The 22,305-nt window shown below is 41.6% G+C and overlaps 1 protein-coding gene across 7 annotated transcripts in view; it reads left to right on the forward strand.

Moving 5' to 3' along the window:
* RNF144A (ring finger protein 144A) overlaps nt 1-16,193 on the forward strand; it is a 70,879-nt gene extending 54,686 nt beyond the window's left edge. For all 7 annotated transcript variants that reach the window (XM_074581783.1, XM_074581781.1, XM_074581780.1 and 4 more), the window contains 6 exons: nt 3,391-3,495; nt 3,709-3,769; nt 4,793-5,000; nt 6,855-7,002; nt 8,319-8,408; nt 11,446-16,193. In XM_074581783.1, coding sequence (XP_074437884.1) covers nt 3,391-3,495; nt 3,709-3,769; nt 4,793-5,000; nt 6,855-7,002; nt 8,319-8,408; nt 11,446-11,577 — 744 coding nt within the window. In that variant the 3' untranslated portion in view covers nt 11,578-16,193. The remainder of the gene's footprint in view (nt 1-3,390; nt 3,496-3,708; nt 3,770-4,792; nt 5,001-6,854; nt 7,003-8,318; nt 8,409-11,445) is intronic.
* The last annotated feature ends 6,112 nt before the right edge of the window (nt 16,194-22,305 follow it).

A 22,305-nucleotide genomic window follows, 5' to 3' on the forward strand; every position in this document is an offset into this window, starting at 1 on the left:
AGCTGGGCTAATGACTGAAAGCTTACACACTTGGTCGTCTCTTCTTGTTGGTTAGGCAAGTCTTCATTATTCCAGGTGAACGTTGTCGGAGTACAGAAATGAAGTACAAAACTGAATGCAAAAGAAATGTTTCCTCTTATGACCTACTTAATTCAGTGAAGAGTTATTTTTTTTGTGAAATGCCAAGTCTAATCCTGCCTTCGTCATGTCAGATTATATACATAAGTAGAAATGTACAGAATAATCACCATCAGTTTTTGAAACGTTTACGGTATCTCCAAGTGTGACTTACTTAAATCATATTTAGTTATTTACTTACTGAACTACAGTGAGGTTTTTTTTAAAGAAAGAAATAAGTGGAATTTAGCAAAAGTATTGCTTCAAATGAAAGTAACTTTCCATTGACACATGTCCATTACAGGAGGAATAAAGATGCTCCTCAGCATATTGATTTTATAAGGGTCAATGCACAACAAGAAGGATATCTTGTGACCTTATTCCAACTTCAGGCCTTAGGTACCTAATCTCAGCTCCTGTTTTCTCTGAGAAAAAGTATGTAATATGGTTCATTTTGAAAGTTGTTTGGGGTGACTTACACTCCCACATTTTTCATTCATCCTATACAGTACTTTACTGCCGTAATGGAAAGGCTGTGAATATATTTTCCTCCAGCATGGGATCAAGCTACAAAGAAAATGAGCAGCAGTTTATTTGTTATCTTTTTGTAGTTGTTTTGTAGTGAATTTTTCATAGTATATAACTGAGTGCCTAATCCTACCGTGTTGTTTGCCTGCATGCTGGTGCATTTCTCGCACTGTAGCCAGTTTAAACTTTTCTGACAGAAATGGCGTATCTTGTGTCCGCTCTCAAGAGGAGGCACAGCTACCCTGTGCTTCAGATTCTCTTGCAACCTCTTTGGGTTACTCCTTCTCCACCCAAGAAATCTCTGGAGAGAGGAAGTCTTGAGTGGACAGACAGAGTGTTTTATCCTCTGCCTAATTTGCAGTGATATTTCACGGCCTCGAAACAGCATCTGTGTCCCCAGAAGGTGTAATGTAAGAAATGCGCTTTGGCTGGGCTGGTTTTGAGGAGGTAGGGGCCAGTGCCACATCAGGGGAAGGGGAGGGCCTTGGACATATTGTGGCAGGGATGAGCTGTGTCATTCCTTGGAAGATGTGAGGAAAGGGAAACAAATCGAATGGGCTTTGGCAGTGGTCCCGAACAGGTTGAGGAAGAGAATTAACCACATGAATGATTAATGACGGCAAAGATCATTCAGCTAGAAAAGTACTTTCTATAAGTGCTAAGTGCTGGCATTAAAAATGTATGCATTTTCGTTTTAATCCGCACTTGGCGTCTGCAAATGGAGGGGAAAAGGGAGAGCCAACAGTGTCATTATGGCAACACTCCCTACAGCTGAAATCGTAGTTTGCCAAGGCACACAACCTAGGACCTGGTTCCTGCAGAGCTCAGCAAGCTGTGCTTGCTGCCAGTGGTTCTCTTGAACTGCTCCACCGCCCGCCCTGCAGAGCTCTTAAGCGAAGGCTTGGAAACCTCCTGCAAGTCAAACGTCTACTAAGGGAACAGTTGTCTTCATGAAATCCCTACTGATAAAGAGGAAGACATAGGCCATGATCTATCCCCCGTGGATTTTTTTTACATATGTAAAACTTTCAAAGATATTGATTATCCAGTCTCTGGTTTTCTTTTCCAAAAAACAGACCTTTTGTCTCTGTTGAGTAGGAGATGCCGGGAAGGGGACCCTGACAGAAATGAGTTGTTGTGCGATCAAGGTGGCAGCATATTGCCACCAGAAAAGCTGTGTCCCAGAGCAGCAGAAATTATGCAGGCAGGAAGTGAAGTTTTTGCTGCAATCAAGCTGGGAGAGGTAAAAACTGAAACAAGATGTTAATATAGGTGAGTCTCTGGAAGGAGCTGAATAGACATATCAAGAAGCAGAACAGAGAGAGAAGAGGCTGAATGAGTAGACTCTGAAGTCTGGACCTGAGCAGCTACAAGCCACGTGCAAAGGGTTGGGCTGAAAATGTGCTTGTTGATGGGCCTGTTTGATGGCGTGGCTGGAAGGAGGAAGCGGTTTTGTGCTGTGACCTGCAGTGAGGCACGCTGGACTCCACCAGGTCAATGCCGCCCTTTCCCTTCCCAGGCTGACGGCCAGTCGGCGGCTGCATGCCTTTTGCAAGTCCTGTCTGGAAGTGGTACTTGAATTCCCTGTTTTGCCAGCTTGCCGCAGTGTGTAATCCTTCTCGCCTCCCACCCAGCTGTACGCTGAGCTTGCTTTGTATCTTCATTTCACTCTGCTGCTGCGCTAGCCTCGCTCTTTATTCACGTGTCTGGTAACAGAGAGTTAGGGACCTACTTTCTCTAATTGTCTCCAGTTTGCTATTGCCAGCTGAGCTCACAAGCAGGGTGAGAACACTAAGGGTGACCCATGCGCTGGGAAGCAGACCCTCATTTGCTCTTTCTGTGTAGCGTCAGGCTGGTAGAAGTCACACGGTATCTGCAGGGAGGGGGATGTGTCTCTCCACCACTCCCCTCGCCTCCCTAGCAGGCACCTATGCGATAGCTCTCACCTTGACGGGGAAAGTGTGGGGGTGGAGGGGGTGGTTCCTCTTCAAGAATAACAAGGTTTGCTGTTAATTTGCCCTTAGTCTAAAATATCCACCTTTCTTCTCTCTTTTGTCGATGATCATGCTGTGCGCAACTGTGTTAGATGCTACGCTTTCAGTTATGACTTGGGTGAAAGGCTGTGGTTGCTAAGGAAGAAAAGTATTAGTATTACCAATATTTATTATTCGGTCCCCATGGAAACTGTAGTTCTTCTGGGAGTCCTAATTCTCACATTTTTCCTTCCTATGGAAAAGATGTATGCTTAACCATGATGTTCAGATAGTTATTTTCTAGAAATAGAAGGCAAGACGCACCACTCCCTTTTGCGCTCTGGTATGTTTGACAGATGTCTGTCTACGGGTAGTTACTGCTTACTAAGCTGTGTTGTGGTTTCCAGTCACATAAAGATTTTTGGAGTGTGGTTAATCTAATTTTATCTTGGTGGGGTTTTATTTTTATTTTTTTTCCCTTCCTAGCTCGCTGTTTGATTTATCCTTTTCCCTGTTATTCTTATTTTTTAATTTGCTGCGTATTTTAAATTCAGGAAGAGTTATTTGATGGGGAAATTATCTTGCTGTTTTCTATTTAGAGGTATAACCATGGCAAAAGCTTTGGGCATGGCCCATGGTTGTAAAAGGGACACAGTAGTACCTGTTTTTTCAATGAAGTTTGAGTTCTTCAGATTTTCAGAGGAAAGTTGGTAAAATACTGAATGCTTTATTCTTGGCGGGATAGTTAACTCAATCTTTGGCTCTCTTTCAGTGCCTAAAACAGTATGTGGAACTTTTGATCAAAGAAGGTCTAGAAACAGCAATCAGCTGCCCTGATGCTGCCTGCCCAAAGCGAGGCCATCTGCAAGAAAATGAGGTACACTTTTACCACAAATAGTTTTTTCTTTTCTTTTCTTTCTAGGATGTTTAAATGTGTCTTGCTCTGTGTGCTACAGCTGCCACTGTTGCCAACACGCATTTTTAATAATTCTCTAAAGGTCAAATATTTTGTCTCCATTTGTTGAAAATGCCTTAGGTTATTGCTGTTCCCAATTGGAAATTTGTCTTTTTCTTTTCCTTCCTTCAACAGATTGAGTGCATGGTTGCGTCAGAAATCATGCAAAGGTATAAGAAGCTACAGTTTGAAAGAGGTAACTCAAGTCACACTACCTATTGCAAGGCTGTGGGAACGGTATCACTCCAGAGCGATCCCATAAATCAGAATCTGGCTCTGCACGTGTTCATGCAGTAGTGTTGTGCATTAATTGTTTGGTTATCACAAAAAAAAAATAAAATCCAAAACCCGAAAACCATCGTTTCTTTTCTTGCCTGTGTGATTCCCAGAATTGCAATATTCTGGGAATAAACTAAGGAAAGAAAATTGCTATGTATTATATTGCGCTATAACTAAGGGAGGGAGTGACTTCTATTTCGAGCTTTGCTGTTTGTAGACTGACCCCCTTTATGGAGCCACCATTATCTCCTGTGATGGCATCTGGTGCAGAATTACTAGGCAGTTCTGTGTGTAATGATAACATGAACCCTGTTAATTTTTATGAGGATATAAGATGACTGGGTGCCTATGGGGATGCAGAACTGTGTGGCCATAGAGAACTTAAAGTAAGTTTTTGCGGAGGGCAGGACCCAACCTAGAAACCACTGAAGTCATCAGTAGGTTTTTGTTGACTTCAGTGGGCTTTGAAACATGACATGACTTACCAGTAAGCAGCCTCAAAGAAAGGGATGAAACTGTATAATAGTCTTATGCTATTGTTAATCATGTGGTTACATTAGGGCAGAGACCAACTTGGAAATAGAGTCTGTAAAAATAGGCACTGTAAAAACACTTTCTGGTGGGTTATACCTCCATAATATATGCTCTATTAACTTCAAGTACAACTGAAGAAAAATACAACATCTCAGTCTCAGAACGAGTTTAGTTTGGTGAATGAAAGTGGGCAATTAATTCAAACTTGGGAAACTCACTTTAGTTTGGCTCCTGTTTTGCAAAGCAGACCAGATTTATGTCTGAGTGGGTAGCATAAAATAAAAGGCTTCTTTTGAAAACGGGTGTCTTCAAATGCCCTGCCAGTCAGCCTCAGCTGGAATACATTGTTATGGAAGGCCGGTCTTGTAACCGCCTTTGAATTTTATTCTTTTATGCCCCTTTACAGAAGTGCTTTTGGACCCGTGTCGGACTTGGTGTCCATCCTCTACTTGCCAGGCAGTTTGCCAGCTCCAGCAGCCAAGCCCACAGGACCCCCAGCTGGTCCAGTGCAAAGCCTGCGACATTGAGTTCTGCTCTGCTTGCAAATCTAATTGGCATCCAGGTCAAGGCTGTCAAGAGAACATACCAATCTCTTTTCTTCCAGGAGAAACAAGGTAAAGTATTGCAAGAGATCAAGTATTTAGAAACAAAACACTCAATCTTTGAACAATCCGGTGTATGAATAGTAAAGAGGCGTTTTCCTGGTATTTTGTATTAAAGCTGTTTCCTTCACTTAGTCATTCCTGTTCCTTTAATGCTGTATTACAACTCTGGATAGCTCTTGGCAGCCTTCCTTCTTGCCACCATTCTTGGCGAAACACAAAAGAACTACTTGAGCCTCTATGAGCCGCCCTTTTGCCCCAGTGGGAAAAATATGATATCCAGGCAGCTCATGAGCCTCCCTTCAGAGAAGATCTCATTGCTGCTGCTAGTCTGGACAGCGTGAGGGTTGGTAACATCATGCCAGACAGTGATTTTTCTGATACCCTGTCAGTCATCTCAACTGCTGCACATTTGGCCAATGATCGTAAGTTCTGTTTCCAGTGGCATACTGCAGCCAGTGAATAAGAAAGGCCATTGTGCATGTGTTCTACTTAATGTTTAGGCTTTTTCAAAGATTGTGTAGCAGTTCAAGGTATCATTGGCCTGGCCCTGGCCAGCCTTGGACTGAGCTATTCATAACTTGTCTTCTTTCAAGCTTTGCTGTAACAGATGACTAGCTAGGATGTCGTCATGAGTTCCTGGTCAAATATAGTAACCTTTGCACATGCTTTTTGTGTGTCCTTGACCAGAATTGAAGATCACTAAACTTCATGGCAAGATAAAAACCTTTATTTGTTTTTCTTAGTGTTTTGGTTGCTTTTGCTTTTATTTCATGCTTAATTTTTTACTCCATTGCATTTTTTTTTAATTATTATTTTGGAGCGTAATGTTCCAGTAGTAGTTTGTGCTACCATGCATTTGGAGTTTCATTTACAGTTTATGGATTTAAAGCATTTTTCTGTAATCCAGTTGTCCCTAATGTGACTAACGAGTGTATGTTCTTTTATCCTGCTGTTGGGCAAATCAATCAAGCAGTCAGTCAAGGGTGAGTCCTGTTTTCCAGTGAACTGTTGATTCCCCATCAGTCATTTTTGTATCTGCCGCTGGCAGTGACTGCAGGAAGTGTCATTTGTTACGGTACATTTTAGTTGTTGGTGTGCATAAAGCCTGCATACGGTAGAAAGCTACTCAAGGGAAATAAAGGTCCTTCTAATGTTTCCTCTGTTGTGCCCACTGTATGAGGGGACATCCTATGGTTTTGCACAGTGGTGCAAGACAAGAAGAGGCTATGCTGACTCTAACTTATGAACATGTCCTTGTTAGGACAGTGTTAGAGACAAAGAGATCGACTCTGAAAGAACGGCGTGCCCCAAAACCTCATGGTTCCCGATTTGGAAGGAAATTCCTAGGGAGGATCCTCAAGGAGGGCAGAGACAAGCAATCTCTCACTGGTGCCCCCAGTCCAAAGGAATGTGGTCTGGGCTTGTGCTATCAAGGGATTGCTTCCTCTTTTTCCCTGAGAAAGAAGAAAGGAAAAAAGAACATGCTTTAGACATACAAAGCCTTTAGGTGTAAGCTAGCTGCTGCTCATCTGATATATTCCAGGAGGAAACTGTATAATATCTGTTAGTATTACTAGATAACAAAAATAGTTGGTAAAACTGGTAAAATACATGGTATAGAAAATGTCCTAACGTAGGCACTGTAGTCATTAAACATTTTTTTCTAGAGATATGTTTGAAAAATAGAGTATAGCCAAAATATTTGAATAATAAAATTCAGTTCGCTAGTAATTTCTCTCTCTTTTTTTTTTTTTTTTTTTCTGAAATGAAAAAGTAGGCTTACCTTCTTATCACAGTTCTTAAATTTTCTTCTGTAAACTGACGTGGCCACATATCTTACTAATTCCTCACTCTCTCCCACAGTTCAGTTTTTAAAATGGAAGAAGACGATGCTCCAATCAAACGCTGTCCAAAGTGTAAAGTTTACATTGAACGAGATGAAGGCTGTGCCCAAATGATGTGTAAGAACTGCAAACATGCCTTTTGCTGGTACTGTCTGGAATCTCTTGACGTGAGTACATGCCGTGCACTCTGGTTCTCAAAAGCTTGGAGGTTCATTGCTTTGCCACCCAGCTGTCTCATTAATCAATTAAATAGTAGCTCACTAGCTTCTGCCCAACTTGGTGGACCGCCACCCACCAGAGCTGATGGGTAATTTGATAGGATTTGTATGCTCTGTTTTACTTCTCTGACCTGTGTGATCTTAGCAGTTTGCCCATGTGAGTCAGTAAGTAATCAAAAAAGTAAAGTTTTATGAAAGTATTCTGTTTGCGATCTTTACATGGCAATTAACATGGTGGAGTGGTGTTGCTGCTTTTTTTTTTCTTTTTTTTTTTTTAAATAATATGTCATTTGGTACTGACTTTGCAATGTTCCCCTTCTTGAATGAGCTACACGATGAGTATAGCAATGTTCTTAGTCTGTGGAATTTTAACAAACCCTAGATTTGGTGCGTCACCATGCAGGAGACTAGCAGCAGATTTGTTTACCATTCATTGTATTCTGTGGGACAAGAAATAGATCTGACATATGAAAAAGAATACAATGTTCTCCTAATACCAGGGATTCGTCAGTCTATAAGCTGCTGCTGTCATATGTTTATGTTTTGGGTTTTTTTAAATCAGCCTGTTATCGTGACCAAGGATCAGAGTATATACAATATACAACATCTGTTTCCATGTCATCTGTTTTATAGCATCGTTGACAATAGCAAAGGAAATGTTTTAGGTTCCCGAAGCTACTCTGACTATTCAAATCCTGTGGCCCATTTGAATGCTTTACTAACAGTCCTCGAGTCCCAGGCTCCTTGCATGCTCAGTTAAAAGGCAGTGTTCCCTTGGTACTAGGCCTGATACTGTGGCTGGTTTGCGAAAGGATGGCAGGACAGAGATAGGGACATCATTTCTCAAAAATCTGTATTGCACTTTTATTCTTCAACTAGTAAAAGGAACCAGCTTTGTGAAGTCTGCAGGACAAGTACTCATTTTCCTTTGCTCTTTCTGTATGTGTGCAAAATACATGCAATGGTCAGCTTATCTTCTTGGATCTTCTTGCTAAACTCCATGCTAGTATTTAAATATGCAGCTTGAGAGCCTTTGGGAGACTTCGTTACAGATATGTAACACTTGCTAAACAAACCTGTTTGTAAAGACACTTTAACTGTAAACAAAGCACTTTGGAAAGATTGGAGCTGCCATATCCACTTTACTAAGCTTTTGTCTTCCTGTACAATTCTTGGTTAGAAGTTCTCAGGAAGTAGTATTTTATAACTTGAAGAACAGCTTGTACTTTTGTTTATTGCCTACCTTTTCATTTAATGTTTTGTAGGATGATTTTCTCCTTATACATTACGACAAAGGACCTTGTCGAAACAAGCTGGGACACTCCAGGGCGTCTGTTATCTGGCACAGAACACAGGTAATGAATGCTCAGGTCTCTAAAAGCTCTGTACAGGTCTACTACCGTCACAGTGCCTTCCTTTGCCTGACTCATTTTAACACCTTAGGGTAAAATTCTCTGTCAAATGGTAACAGTTGGCTTTCCCAGAGAGGACACTCCTTAGCAGAAAGCCACAGACAACTAGAAAGGGTACATTTGCAGAGCCAGTTAAGTGCCAATCCAGTATGCTCTTCTCAGTAAACCCGGAGTACAAACTAGGTTGCCACCATCCATATTATTAACAGGGAAGTTCATCCTGCAAGCGATCTTTATCTTCAAACACAGAACTAGAGAGGAGTTAGCCTGAGTATGCTCAGTACCTTGCTATGGACTCCAGTTGACTCATTGATGTAGGCTGGGTAGAAGGTAACCCAGCGAGCTTACCAGTAGCTTCAAACACGATTTCAAATTGAATATTACAAAGCATGTGGGGGTACCTCTTGTAGTCTAGATGCAGTCTTGCTGGACCCAGCATGAATCCTGGCAATGGAAGAGCTCTCTGCACTACTTCAATGCATGCAATATAAATGCCAATGTGTGACTTAGTCCAATCTACTGCCTTTACAGTCACTTCAGAAGTGCAGGGACATCTGGGTACCTGAGTCATCTCTTCCTAAATTAACCATGTGCCGGTAAATATCTACCTTAGCTTGAGACGAAGTGCTTTTTTTTGAAGTACAGATTTCTTTCCCATTTGAGCATAAATCCCAAGTCTAGAGAATAAACACCAAGTCTAAACTGAAATAAAAAGAGAAGGATCGTACCCCTCTCCCTCCACATACACCCCTGGGCACGTCAGCTACAAACTTGGTTTTGTTTGGCTTAGCCAATGCTATTTTAGAAAGTGTGTGGGTATATAAGCTTTCTTGATATACCTGTAATGTGAGGTGATTAATCGGATATTTGAGATCTCAGCCACAGTAGTTAGCGCAAACATATTTGATAGACAGTATGTTTGATGTTCTAGTCACTGTTGAGAAAGTGATAATTGTCTACCAGTCAGGATGTAATTCTGCTAAACCCACTAAAGCCAAATCAACATTGCAATCATTTCCTTATGTTAAGTTTCTTTGAGTATTTTATCCAAGGCAAACTGAGGTGAGCCTTTGGTTTGTTGTTTGTGGATTTAAAAGAAAATATTTATTTTGGCCAGAGGGAATGGCTTGATGCTGAGTAGGGCAGTAACTTCTTCAGAAGCAACAGAACCAAGTAGAAAATGAGTAAGTAACACGCAGCAGGCAGTTTTTCTTTAAAAAAAAAATAAACTAACGACCCCCCCAAAAAAAACGAAAATAAACAAAAAACCCACAACAAACAAAATGAAACTTAATGAATTCTTTGATGGCGTATTGAGGCTGAAAGGAAGGTGTAAATAGATACCTCATAAAAATTACCAGTAGTCAATCCAGTCCCCAGAATTGCTAACTTCCAGCTTGGCTCTGTCTCGCCAGTAGACTCTTAGCCTGGGCTGCAGAGAGCTAGACAAGGGCATGCTGTCTCCAAAGAGCAGTAGGGCAGTAGTTTCAGCTCACAGTTTTTAACGAGATTAGAATTTAGTTTTGGTTTATGTCTATAGTAAATAAATGTAAAAATCGGTAAATGGAAGTTGCAGGAGCTTGTCAACACCTCCAAAAAAAGAACAAGTAATGCAACTTGCCCACCTCCGAAGCTGAAAAAGAAATCGCCTTTGGCAAGAAATAATATTGTTAGGGCGAGGAAGTTGGAGCTCGTTATCCCTGGACAGCGAAAAGCCGGGATCGAAGGAATTTGGGGCGGCGAGCGCTGTCGCACAGCGCCACCTCCCGCTGCCGCCGGTCCCGTCAGCCCCGGCTGGAGATCCCGGGGCGGGGAATTGCGGGAAGAATTAACGTGGTAATCAAAACGAGAAATAGTCCGTGGCCGACAAAAGTACTAGTAAATCATCCCATCTACACCATGGCTAATTAAATATTTGGCAGTTAATTGAAGCGGCATTTCTAGCCCTGGCTGGAAGAATTCTTTAATGAGTACTGCGCTCTAATTTCATTTTGCCTTCTGTTGTGAGGTTTTGCTAGCAGATTAGCATTCCACTCCTGCCTTCATTATTCAGAATTATTCACAGACACTCTCATGTGAATAAATCTAAATTATTTTCTCAAATAATTTGCGGGCATATTGTTGCAGCATTACTCTTAGAGTTGCCTGTGGCAAATGGGAAACTTCCTCAAGGCAATGAACCTAAACTTGAATGTTTTTCTAATAATTTTCCAAATTTAAACTTCAGAAACTAACAGAGTTTGTCACACCGACAGAATGGGTAGTAGGTCCGCGGTCCTCTGCCCTTGCTGGGAAGAGGATGAGGATGACCAATACATGTAAATGAAAAAAAATGCTTTTAGATAGAGTTAAGTCATGCCCCCTGAAGCAGCAGGATGAGCTCAGGTCTGACTGCAAAAGGCATTTGGCATATGCAAAGCCTTCCTATCATCCGTAGTGTTTGTAATCTGTGGCTGAGATTTCCAAGTTTGTGTTCCTGCTGATGGGAAGTTTGTGGGAGTCTTCCCAGATTCTCCATGAATAACACCAGAACCTCGATGGATTCTTTTCAGAGCTTTCTGCAGCAAAAAGGGGAGCACCTGAAAGTAAGAGTCTGTGATTCTCTTGTAGTCTTGATCCTGATACTCAATATTTAGGTTTGATGAAGAAAAAAGTATCTAGTCAGGTCTTCCATTAGTTGTTTGAGGTAAAGCAAAACTCAAAAAGGCAAATAACCATCTGCATCAGTTTGCGTGGTGGAAGTGAGTTGTGTAGCACGGCTCTGACTGGAGCAAAGAAACGTGGACGTTCGCTCTCTGATTTCACTCACGTTTACTGATCGCAGGGACTGTCTGTAGCATATCCCTGGGGGGAAGTCCTAGCTCTGGTAAGGTCAGTGGCATTTGCTGAGATCCTTTTGAAGGACACTGATGATGCACTGGTGTCAGCAGAATCTAGCCAATTGCTATCCCTAACACAATGCTATTCCCTTCTCTTGCAGGTGGTAGGAATTTTTGCAGGATTTGGTCTTCTACTTTTGGTGGCCTCCCCTTTCCTTCTGCTCGCTACACCATTTGTTCTGTGCTGCAAGTGCAAATGTAATAAAGGCGATGATGACCCTCTACCTACCTAAGACTGAGAGGAGATTGGACTCATCACAACATGTGTTTTGATTTTATTGTTGCTGTTGATGTTTCCCTCTTGCACTTACATTGCTGTAGCCTTACTTGCCCCGTTCTGCTTTTCATTGACACACGGTCTCGCTTCCAGGAACTGTTGTTACTACTGTTGCATAGATCAATTCATGACAAGGAGGGTTATGGAAGGCGAGTTTGGTGCTAAAGGGAAACCACGGACCCAGGTATCTATCTGAAATGAAGAGGTGATACTGATACAAATAATGCAAAAAGTTTCTGATGCCCTGCTGGTGGACTGGGAACTGTGCTGAATGACATCAGCAAAACAAGCTAAAAATGCATACAAATCTAAACTTCCTGCATATCTGTTCGCTTCAAAATTTGGTGTCTTATTCCTGCATATATTTAAGTTTTCTATCATTCAAATCAGATAGTCAGTGTGACTTTTTCGTGTTTATTACACATCTGGTTTTGTTAAGGCCGTCACAGTGGCCTTTTTAGTACCTATTTTTCCAAGTATAACAAAATCAATAAGGTGCATATAGGCCATCCTATGCCTTTCTTGAGATTTGGGGAGGGTTAGAAGGACCAAGTTGGTCCTGTTGCCTTCCAGGAATTTTTTTGAAGTCTTATAAGAAATTTGTTTGATTGAAAGCTACGTTTTAAAAATGAATTGGTGAAGCAAAAAGGTTGAGTGGTGACACAAACCTGCTCTCTAATCGAGGTTCTTTTAAAAATGCATTGATGGTATTGATTACCGCTGGACCACTAGTGTTTTTCTGAGTTGTTATTTTTTGCTGTTGTTTAGGGTTCTGCTACACTTACAGGGCTACGTTAACTTCTAATCCAGGTATCTTAATCTTTTTTATATAGAGAGAGATATATATAATCCTATTTAAACCAAATGTGTAAATAGCTGTGCTATTGAAATATTTTGGAAGTTCAAGATAGCTTGCTTCTGTCTTTAGGACAATTATTAAAAAATACAGGACTACCTTTACTAGTAGCAGACTCTTGGGTTATCAATGAATCTTTGCTTTTAAGTATAAAAATACATCAGGGTTATCCCTGTAGTTAATAATAAAAATGCCTGGGATATTTGTGGAAGTTGTACTTTACATTTAAACTACTTAGCCCATTTTCAGAGTTAATATCGTGTGATGTGTGGTGTATGCTGTTAATAGCGATGCTGTGATGAAACAAGTTTTCATTTGAAAAATAATCACTTGACTTGATTTGATAGTTTTGCGGAATTCACAGTGCTGTGTTTCCAGGAGAGTAAAGCGTGCTAGTCAACATACTGTTAAGTTTCTCTTCAGAAATATTTTGTTGAAAACCATTTTGCTGTGATTTTAAAGCCTACAGGAATTTGACTAATAACTTCTTGCCATGAAATACGAAGCATCTGAAACGATGTGTTTGTCGGCTTGTGCACTCAAGTCTGACTGCGGGTTTTTCATCATCGTTTATTTCTGTGCATTATCAATGTACTCGGATGGATGAATACATTGAAGCCAGGGTAATTTTGCACTGAAGATGTATTAAGACCCTTAACTGCTTCTGGCTGCTGTGACAGGCTGAGAATATGCTTTCATAGCTCAAGCATAAGGAAATGACTCCTTTCTTTATTATCTTTCATTTTATACTGTCTATCTATTAAATAAAAAGACTGTAGGGTACAATTTTGAAAAGGCCCGCTGTCTTTTTATAAAACTACTCTTGAATTTCTTCTGCTCTCCTCCTTCCGAGTTTAATGGTATCCAAATTCAAACTGTATCTAACCGCAGATTTTAGCTTTGGAGGCTAGAGGTTATCTGCAGTTCGCTTACCTGCCTTGATTTTAATGAGTTCAGCCATTATAACGTGAATAAAAAGGATAGCTGTTTTTTAGCATATCTGAGTTCCTTGTGATATCTTCAGGTTGTTCATGGCAGTGCACAGTTCAGACCTGTACTCGTCATATTTGGTTTTGTTATCACAGTATTTTTAGTATTTTAGCTATCTTTGTGGTTAAAAATTGCTTAGTTGTTTAAAAATACCTGAAATCCGGACAGCGCGTGCAATCCCTGTTTGCCAGCCCCCCGCGGGGTGTGTGGAGCGTTGCTGAGCTCAGCGGGCAGGGAAGTGGTTGTCTCGCTCCGCCTCTGGCAGCAGCTCAGTCCATCTCCCCAGAGGAACCCTAAGCCCAACGCCTGGGTTGTCCCGAGTCATAGATAGCTTCATGGAAAGTCATGGAAGCCCTTCTGCGAAAGACAGCTTCCTGCAGGTAAGCTTGAACTATGGCCTTTCATCCTTGGCCCTATAATTCTTTTTAGCTGGAGGGAAGAAAAAAAACACCTATACAACAGGGCGTAAGGATTTCAAGGGTTGTTAATTTTCTACTCAGGAGCACTAAAGGTTTTTGCTCTATGTGGCAGTGGCTCTAATGACCAGTTCTACTACTGGGATGATAGGAAACAGCAGAGGTGCAGTGGCCTGTTAAGAGTACTGGAGTGTCCTGGTATGAGGTTTATTTTCTCTGTGCCTTTCTTAGAGACAGCCTTTATGTGGCAATACAGCAAAACTCAAGTTTTCCACGGTACTGTGTGGCCAGTTAATAATCAATGTCAAAATGAATGGATTCCCAGATTTAAAGAGGAAAGAAAAAGAAGTCCCTGACAAATACAGACAATTTGACATGATAGTTTATAATTGATGCTCACAAGTAACATTATATATAATCAGAAAACTGTGTAGTTCTGTCAGTTTATCTCTGTTTCTGATCTCAACGTACTTGAATTGCTACTGGAGATTTTTATGACATATCTCTTGTTTCACATGCTGGCTGTTGGGATAGACTATATGCCTACATATATTTACCTAATACCTAATCCTTTCAGGTTTGCTAAATGTCATTCCATCTGTATTCTTCTCGGGGAATTTTTTTTTTGTTTTAAATGCCGATTTGTTTCCAAAGTAACAACTTCTGGCGGAGATGTATTGAGTTTGGGGCATTTTTATGTTACAGCTTATGTTGATAGTGTGACATTTAATACCCTGAAATTGAGTTGTAAATACATTATTTTAAACTCTGACATTTAAACGCACTGCCGTGGAAAAGCGAATGTTTGTCTCCGCTGCTTTTTCAGATGAAATTCTGTTACAACAGCTTTGTCTTTATAGATTTTCACCAGAAAAATAAGATACATTGCATGAGTTCTGTTGCGTTTTTATGGTTATGCTATTATTTAGGTTATTTGCATTGTCTTAAATGCTGTTTTTAGTGGAGTTTGTAACAGTCCATCATTTGCATGTTCTGGTGGGATGACGCAGTGTCCTGTCTAGCAAGCATGGGACTGAGTGTGGCGTCCAGACCCCAGAGGCTTTGCATCTCCCCAGACTTGCCATTCGTTAGTTGGGCTGAAGTCTGTCCTGAGAGAGGGCAGTAGCATGGTCTGTTCCAACTTCGGCGGCAGTAGCATTGGGTTTTCCCCACGTGACATTGGACAAGTCACTTGTCTCCTTTTATCTCAATTTAACCATCTTTTAAATGGATGGACCAATGTTTACCTACCTCACAGGAGGGCTGTGGGGGCAAATTCATTGGTTTTGAGGCTCTTCAAGATTCTGTGATGAAAGATTATATATACATGCTTACTCTAGTTTTATGTTAATATTTCAATTTTATTCATGGTGGCATTCATCCTGAAACCTCCTACTACTGACTTCAAGCCAAAAATTTGGGATGCTTTCCCCTACATACCAAGGAGCATAATCTTTCCTCAAATACTCCAGTTTATGAATTAGGCAAAATCCCAAATAAGAGCTGACTGGATCAACTCTCAGCTTACAGTCGATCTCCTGACATGCGGGAAACACAGTCAAAATCAGTGAAAAGCTCTCTTGTTTATGGAGATGACAGGATAAAATATTCATAGATCAGAAAAAGATGAAGTGCTTTTGGTTTAAAATTGTTATGGGCAGGAAAAGAAAAATGAAATTTTGTGCATTTCGTCTGCAGGTCTTTTACTGTATTAGGAGTAAGTATATTTAATACAGGCCTTTCTCAGCCCAGTGAGGTGCAGCATGCATAAAGCTTTGTGCAAGTTTGCTTTTTAAAACCAAAGTTTGTACATTTCACATACGTAATCTGAAATCCTGAGGAAGACAGGTAGAATACGGTTGTTGTTGATGACAGTGATATTAAAGACATCAAAAAAAGTCTCCATCAGTGCTTAATTGCTAATGCACTTACACTAAGTAAGGCATGCTGTTTGTGTTTAGAGCCCTGTGGTCTTCATTATTGCTTTGATTTGTATATCTCTCTTATAAGAATTCCAGGAACATTAGGTACAGGTACGTGGTGCATAACTGAACCTTTCTTGATCAATTTATCATGGATGTATTTTAAACTTGTATAGGGATAAGCATGAAGGAGTCATGCGTATGTATAAATAATGTATTTGACCAGTGTAAAAATAGTTCTGTTGATGTATTTGAAATGTAAGTACATTTTGTGCCACTAACACTGTGATGTATAAAAGAGCTGTTGAATGCCTTTTAATGTTGTGTTTTGTACTTTGAATCATATTGAAGAGTTTAATTTGTAATTTCAATAGATATTTTAAATGAATGTGTCTCCTGTGATTCTTCGTAGCGACCTTTCAGTGCTGTCCATTCACTGAAGAAAAGTGCTTTCGTTGTGGTAGGACTCCCTGTGCTTATCTGCCCCTGAGTCCTTCAGACCAAGCACAGCCTGGAGATGTCCTGCCTCGCTCCTGGGCGTAACTCTGGTTTCTGACTCATCGTCTCCCAGCTTAGCTGAAAGAGGGAATCTTGTGATCTCCAGAGCTGATTTCACCCACGGCTGGGTCTTTGGTCCAGCTCCTGTTGCAGTCCACTGCTGTACGCTCTAGCTGGGTAAATGTGCTGCTCCGAGGATCACTCCCAGATGTGTGGATATTCTTGCACCACAGCTTTAGGTCTAGTGGAGGTGTCTGGGAGTAGCTTGTATTCCCCTCAGTTTGGCATGCTGTGGAGGTGACACTTTGAAAGGCAAAGCCTGGTCTCCTGAACAACCGAGCATACTTACCTCTCTTTGGGGTGGGAATTGGCTCTCGTGTTCTTGACTCCATCAACAGGCACTTTGCATTTTGCCTGAACTGCAGTTTAGGATGCAGTCTTTCCTTCAGCACCCACGGATTCTTTCTCGCTTGTTAGGATACGCTTTGTCTGTAACCATAAAATAAGACAGGCGCAATTTCTTCAAAAAGATGGAATGCATAACTATATGCATAACCAACTTGCGCCTATGTGCTCTACACCTGACAATTTAAGAAAAATCAAGGCCACATAATAACAGCTACTCAGTCACTCTTTCATTTTTGTGGAGCATAATGATTTCTCTCTGTGAGGGAAAGATCAGTTTAGATATTCTGTTCAATTAATTGGGCAGAAAATAGTCTGTAAATGCCACGAGGGGTTTTGACCTGTTCTTGGAGCAGGTATTATTAACAAAGCAATCTTTCTGCTTTCTTCCTCTGCTCCCACAGTCTGTACCTTCCAATTAGGGTTTGTTTTGCTTTGCAGTTTTCTTTGAGAGAGGAGGATTATTTCTCAGTCACTTGCAATTATCTGGTAGTTTAGTAACATTTAGCTCCTGGGCATTTCCTCAGTCTCTCTGTCAGGTTCCCCTTGCCTTGCTGTAGAAGGATTTCCTTCAGCTGTGTGGCTGGGTTTCTGCGCAACAGGTCTGTAATCAGTGAATCAAGCTCTGAGGAAACTCTAAGTGGAGTAACAGACTTTAGGGGCTCAACAGTCTAAAATTAGAGTGGTTAAGTTGAATTCTTAAATGGCAAACTTCCAGCCCCTGTATGCTGTAGTATATAGAGAGTGACCGGGATCATTAAGTCACCAGCGGTGACCCACATCCATAGTACTGTTAGGAGGGGTCCCCATCCCAGAATAACTCCTGCCCTGTACCTGGGCACTGGGTGGGAGAGTTCAGGTCAAAATCATGCCACTAACCGTCCTGTAAGAACTGAACGATTGAGACACTTGAATCCCACAGCACAAAACCACAGTGCTAGGTCTAGCATTCTGCTAGTTGTAATGGTACCAATAAAGATGTAACTGTAGAAATTGGATTACGTGCACACAGATGGATGGGGATAGTGGTGCTGTAGATTATCACTGAAGGACAGTGCATCCACAAAGCTTTTCTTTTTTTTTTTCTTTTTTTTTTGTTCTTGTATTGGAGATCATCTAGGATGTTCTACATCCCACATCTAATGGGATGTAGAATCACCATCCCACATCTAGTGGGAGGTGTCCCTGCCCGTGGCAGGGGGTTGGAACTAGGTGATCTTTAAGGTCCCTTCCAACCCAAACCATTCTGTGATTCTGTGTTTCTCATAGGAGATTTGCCCGCTAGCAGTGTGTCCATACCAAGAGTCTCATTTTAGGCAGGATATATAGAAACTGATGAAACTTAGTTGATTTTGAAAATAAGGAAGCCTTTGCTACCTGGACTCTCCGCCCTGGGAACCAAGGTTCAGCCTTGAATCTGACACCGCTCTAAGTACGAGGTTTGTCTTAACATGCAGGTGTCTGACCTTAACTGATGGTAGTCAGTGCAAAGACACATCTCCTGGGTCTTTGGGATATTGCCCTTCCCATCCTATGCTGCTTACTAAGGTAGTTGTCTAGACAACTTAGCTTTTTCAGCCTCTCAAGATGCTTCTCAGGTGTGGGTTCTTTCCCCACCCATGATGAAGACAGAAGCCTAGGCAACTCTCTGTCCAGGCACATAACTTTTACACAGCTACAACTGAATGAAACAGTCATAGAGTGCCTTATCACAAGTCCTGCTTTCATATACCAGGGCAGAACTTGCTGGTGCAAATTAGAACCAGGTTACTCTGCTCCCCTACAGTGTTTCAGGATGAATATATGTGTGTGTGATGACAATAACTTAACACGCATGTGGCACATATACAAAGTGTTTAGGTGCTGTAAATCATGCAAACTAGCTCACACATGCAAGCAATAGAAATGCACTTGAAAGACTGAACAGTCCAGTTCCTTTGTGGTGAGTGTGCAGGAGAGAACAATGTCAGGCTGTATGTGCTAACTGGTCGTTTATTCCTGGTGTTACTTGGTCACCTTTTTTTTTTTTTTTCTTTTAAAGCCAAAATTGAAATGAACACTATAATCAGTACATAAATGCTAAATTTAAACCTAGCTCCCAAAGAAGGGAGCCCCTGGGAGTAAATTCTAGATGTCCTAACGCAATGTCGTTTCCTAAAATCTGAGTGTAAATATGTGTGTCTAGCTGATGTGTGGTATTTTATTTTTATACACACAATGTCCTTAAATGTCAAATGTGGTTTCCAGTCAGTTTAGTTCATATATGTCTACAGGAAGAAGAAATTCTACTGCGTAATTTTGTAGAGCAAGAAATCTGATCCTGGAGCAATACAGATTGCCCATATTAAATAGACCGATAAATGTTCTGGGAATTTTTTTTTTTTGTAGCTTTATATGGAAGAAAGTGTATTATGAATAGAATTAAATCACTTTGTCCTTCAAAACACCGCCCTTTTTTTCCCTCAAGTAGCTGGAAAAGTGAAAGCAAATGCCCATGAGATTGAGTAAGTGGTACTCCATGTATGCTATGGATTGGATGCTCAGAGCTCATTAAAATGGATTAGTCTTTCCATTACTTTTTAGTGAGTTTGGATTTTCATTTTAGGTGAGCAATGAGCTCATCTTGCTGTGTATGAGAGCACATGTGACAGAGAACTGTTTCGTTCTGTCGGGGTTTTCTCTTCAATTGTCGTGATCTGTTTTGCGTAATAGAATTCAAGAGACTGATTTCACTCTGGACTCTTAAGCGGAAGGAGTTACATGTCATCAAAAGAGAGTGAACATAACATGCTAGTTTACCAGGTTGTGTAGGCCTGATCTGCTCATACCAGTCTAAATTAAAGTCTGCAGGCTCAGCCGTTCCTGCGATCTACATTGCTGTTTTATTCTTGAGAATGATTACAAACAAGCACACATTTTATTTTTTCTCTTTGTTTTGGGTTTTGGTGCGTGGCAGAAATGCTTGAGCTGCCTCAAAATCCTGAGGTCCCGTTGTATTTTGAGACTGACACTGCCGTTTTGTGGGATTACCCATAGGAGAAGTGCCTGAGGTTGTGCAAAATTCCGTTTTAAAATTGCCTTGGCGGATCAGCGTAATGCAGCATTCCTTTCTTTATTTTCCTGTGTGGGTAATTATCAGTGTGCTCATTTTGTTTGAGTATCCTGTAACTTCTGTGATGGGCATAAGGTCGAGTGAGGGATACCTGAGCTGGGACATGGATAGACTTTTCTTGATGCACGAGAAAAGTGCACAGAAAGGGTATTTTAGGCCCTTGTGGTACGCGGTGCTGCTGTGAGCCAGCAGGGTGCAGTCTCTGAACGCCGTTGCAGGTGACGAGGACTGGCTTTCTCTGAGAGTATTGCACGTAAATCCATATTAACAAGATTTCTATCTCGAGCTTTTAAAGTCTGTGTTTCAAAACCTCCACAGAGTTAATTGTAATGATATCATGGCTAAAAATAACGACGTTATGATGGGCCTGTTCTAGTCTCTGGATATTAGCATATGTTACTGCTCCTGTTCGCTGAGAGTATATAAACCTTTTCTGAAAGTGAAAAAGACTAAGTATTTGAACTTTCAGAAAACTGATAGAAGCGTAGAGATGTTTCAATCTGCAAATGTAAAATGAGAGGTGCAAACCAGAGGTCTCTTTCAAAACGCCGTGTTCAGAGAGGACTGATTAATCACACTGAGAAGAAAGGGGAACATTAAAATTGAGTTGGTTCAAAACAGATTAAGTATTGGCTAATAACATTGCATCTTCTCTATATTTTATAATTGACGGATGTTGTAACTGAGCCAAATTATTCTCTTCTCCCTTCCTACCCACGCCTGCTGTCGTATCTGTGTTCCTCAATACAGATGTTCAGAAGAAACAATGCAACTGTCCAAACAATAACTCTAACCATCCGTTTAGCAGTCAACATGTTTGGCAGGGGGATTCAACGGGGGGTTGCTCTGAGTCCGTCTGCCTTTACCTCACTCTATTTATATATGTTCCAATGTTCGTGCGTCTTCCTTCCCCCCACTCCCCAAGTATACCTGAGTAAAGCAAAGTGAAAAGTTAGTTTCTTGTATTTTTTGTGGCCTAGAGGTATGTTTCAGGGTCCTGCCAACACTAACACAAACTAGCTTTTAAAGAAAATATAACGTGCTGTCCCGGCTGCCACCATCTCCCTGCCAAACTTCCAGGGGCTCCTGGGAAGCTTCTGGTTCATGCCATTTACAGCCTGTAAGCAATGTGTTTGGAGCCTGTATTTCAGCTGGATCCATTTTTCCTTTTCAGGACCTCTCAATTATCTTACGCAAAATGGTGCAATTAGAGGACTGGGGTTGTGCAGTGTGTCTTATCAATCTGCTAGCACTTTGCTCCCACCATATCACTGCGTGTTGTTCAGCAGATTTCCCCTGCCTTCAGTATTGGCCAGGTGGCTACAGACTGAGGACCTGGTCAATGCGGGATGCCTCCAGCCTTTCGGTGATGCTTGCAACATTTCTTGACTTCCCAACAGCAGGGTACAGTTTCTAGGGGCACAGCAGCATTGCCTGTTGAAGAATGGCCCTTGGAAGATGCCTGTCCACAGCATCTCACTGCTTCCCACTGTAGGAAGCAGAAAGCAGGGAGATCCAGGGCAGCAGAAGGGAGAGGATCTGAGAACGAGCACCTTTTTCTCTGTCACCTCCACCTATGCGATGACGGATGGAAAGGTAAGTTTGCTGCTTAGTGCCACCAGCCTTACCAGCAATTTTAATCCTTTCACTTGTGATCTTAGGATGCGCTGCATTGCAGGCTCTGCAGACCATTACTGGCATCTCCTTACAACTAAGGCTTGGCAAGGGAGGCAGAGGGGAGGTTGTGACCGAGTTAAAATCTGAGAGCCTTATGTGAGAGCTGACCCTCTGAGTCAGCTTCACCTTTGCACTAAAACTGAGGCAATTAACCCAGATATTTTCTCTGCCATTTTTTCTGTGGAAACAAACTGAACGTAAAAACCTACAGTACCTACAAGCGGTATCCTTGGTCCCTCTAGAGACATCCCAGGGCTCCCTTGAAACCCAAAGAGTTCTGTAGGGTGCAACCATCTCCCTTTCATGGCTTTTACCATTATGCCCAAGAAAACCCCTTCTGAGCCACAAGGTCTGGCCAGAGGCTGTGGCTGCGAGGCAAAGGAAACTGAGAAATGCCTGAGGTTCCAGCAACATCTGCTTTAAATCACAGGATACCTTAATGACCCTTCAGGCCACTCGGTACTTAAGGTCTTTAAAGTTTTTGATGGCAACCTCAAATGCGCAGCCTGTCAGCACAGCTCAATGAGGTTATAACACTTCTTTTGTCTGGATGGACTGTGACTTTTCTTACCCCAACTCCTCCTCCTCACAGAGGAGCTCTAGCTGCTGTGCAATGTCAGCAGAGCAGCTGGGAGCTGCCTGCCTGCTCCTTCACTGCGGCTTGCAGCACCATGGGATGCTCGGTAAGAAATGGTAATGATTGTCTCTGCTCATAGATGATCATAGAATAGAATAGAATTATTTAGGGTGGAAAAGACCTTTAAGATTGTCAAGTCCAAGCGTTAACCTAACACCGCCAAGTTCACCA

The sequence above is a fragment of the Larus michahellis genome, chromosome 3 (assembly GCF_964199755.1).
Source record: "Larus michahellis chromosome 3, bLarMic1.1, whole genome shotgun sequence".
NCBI classification, from domain to species: Eukaryota; Metazoa; Chordata; class Aves; order Charadriiformes; family Laridae; genus Larus; species Larus michahellis.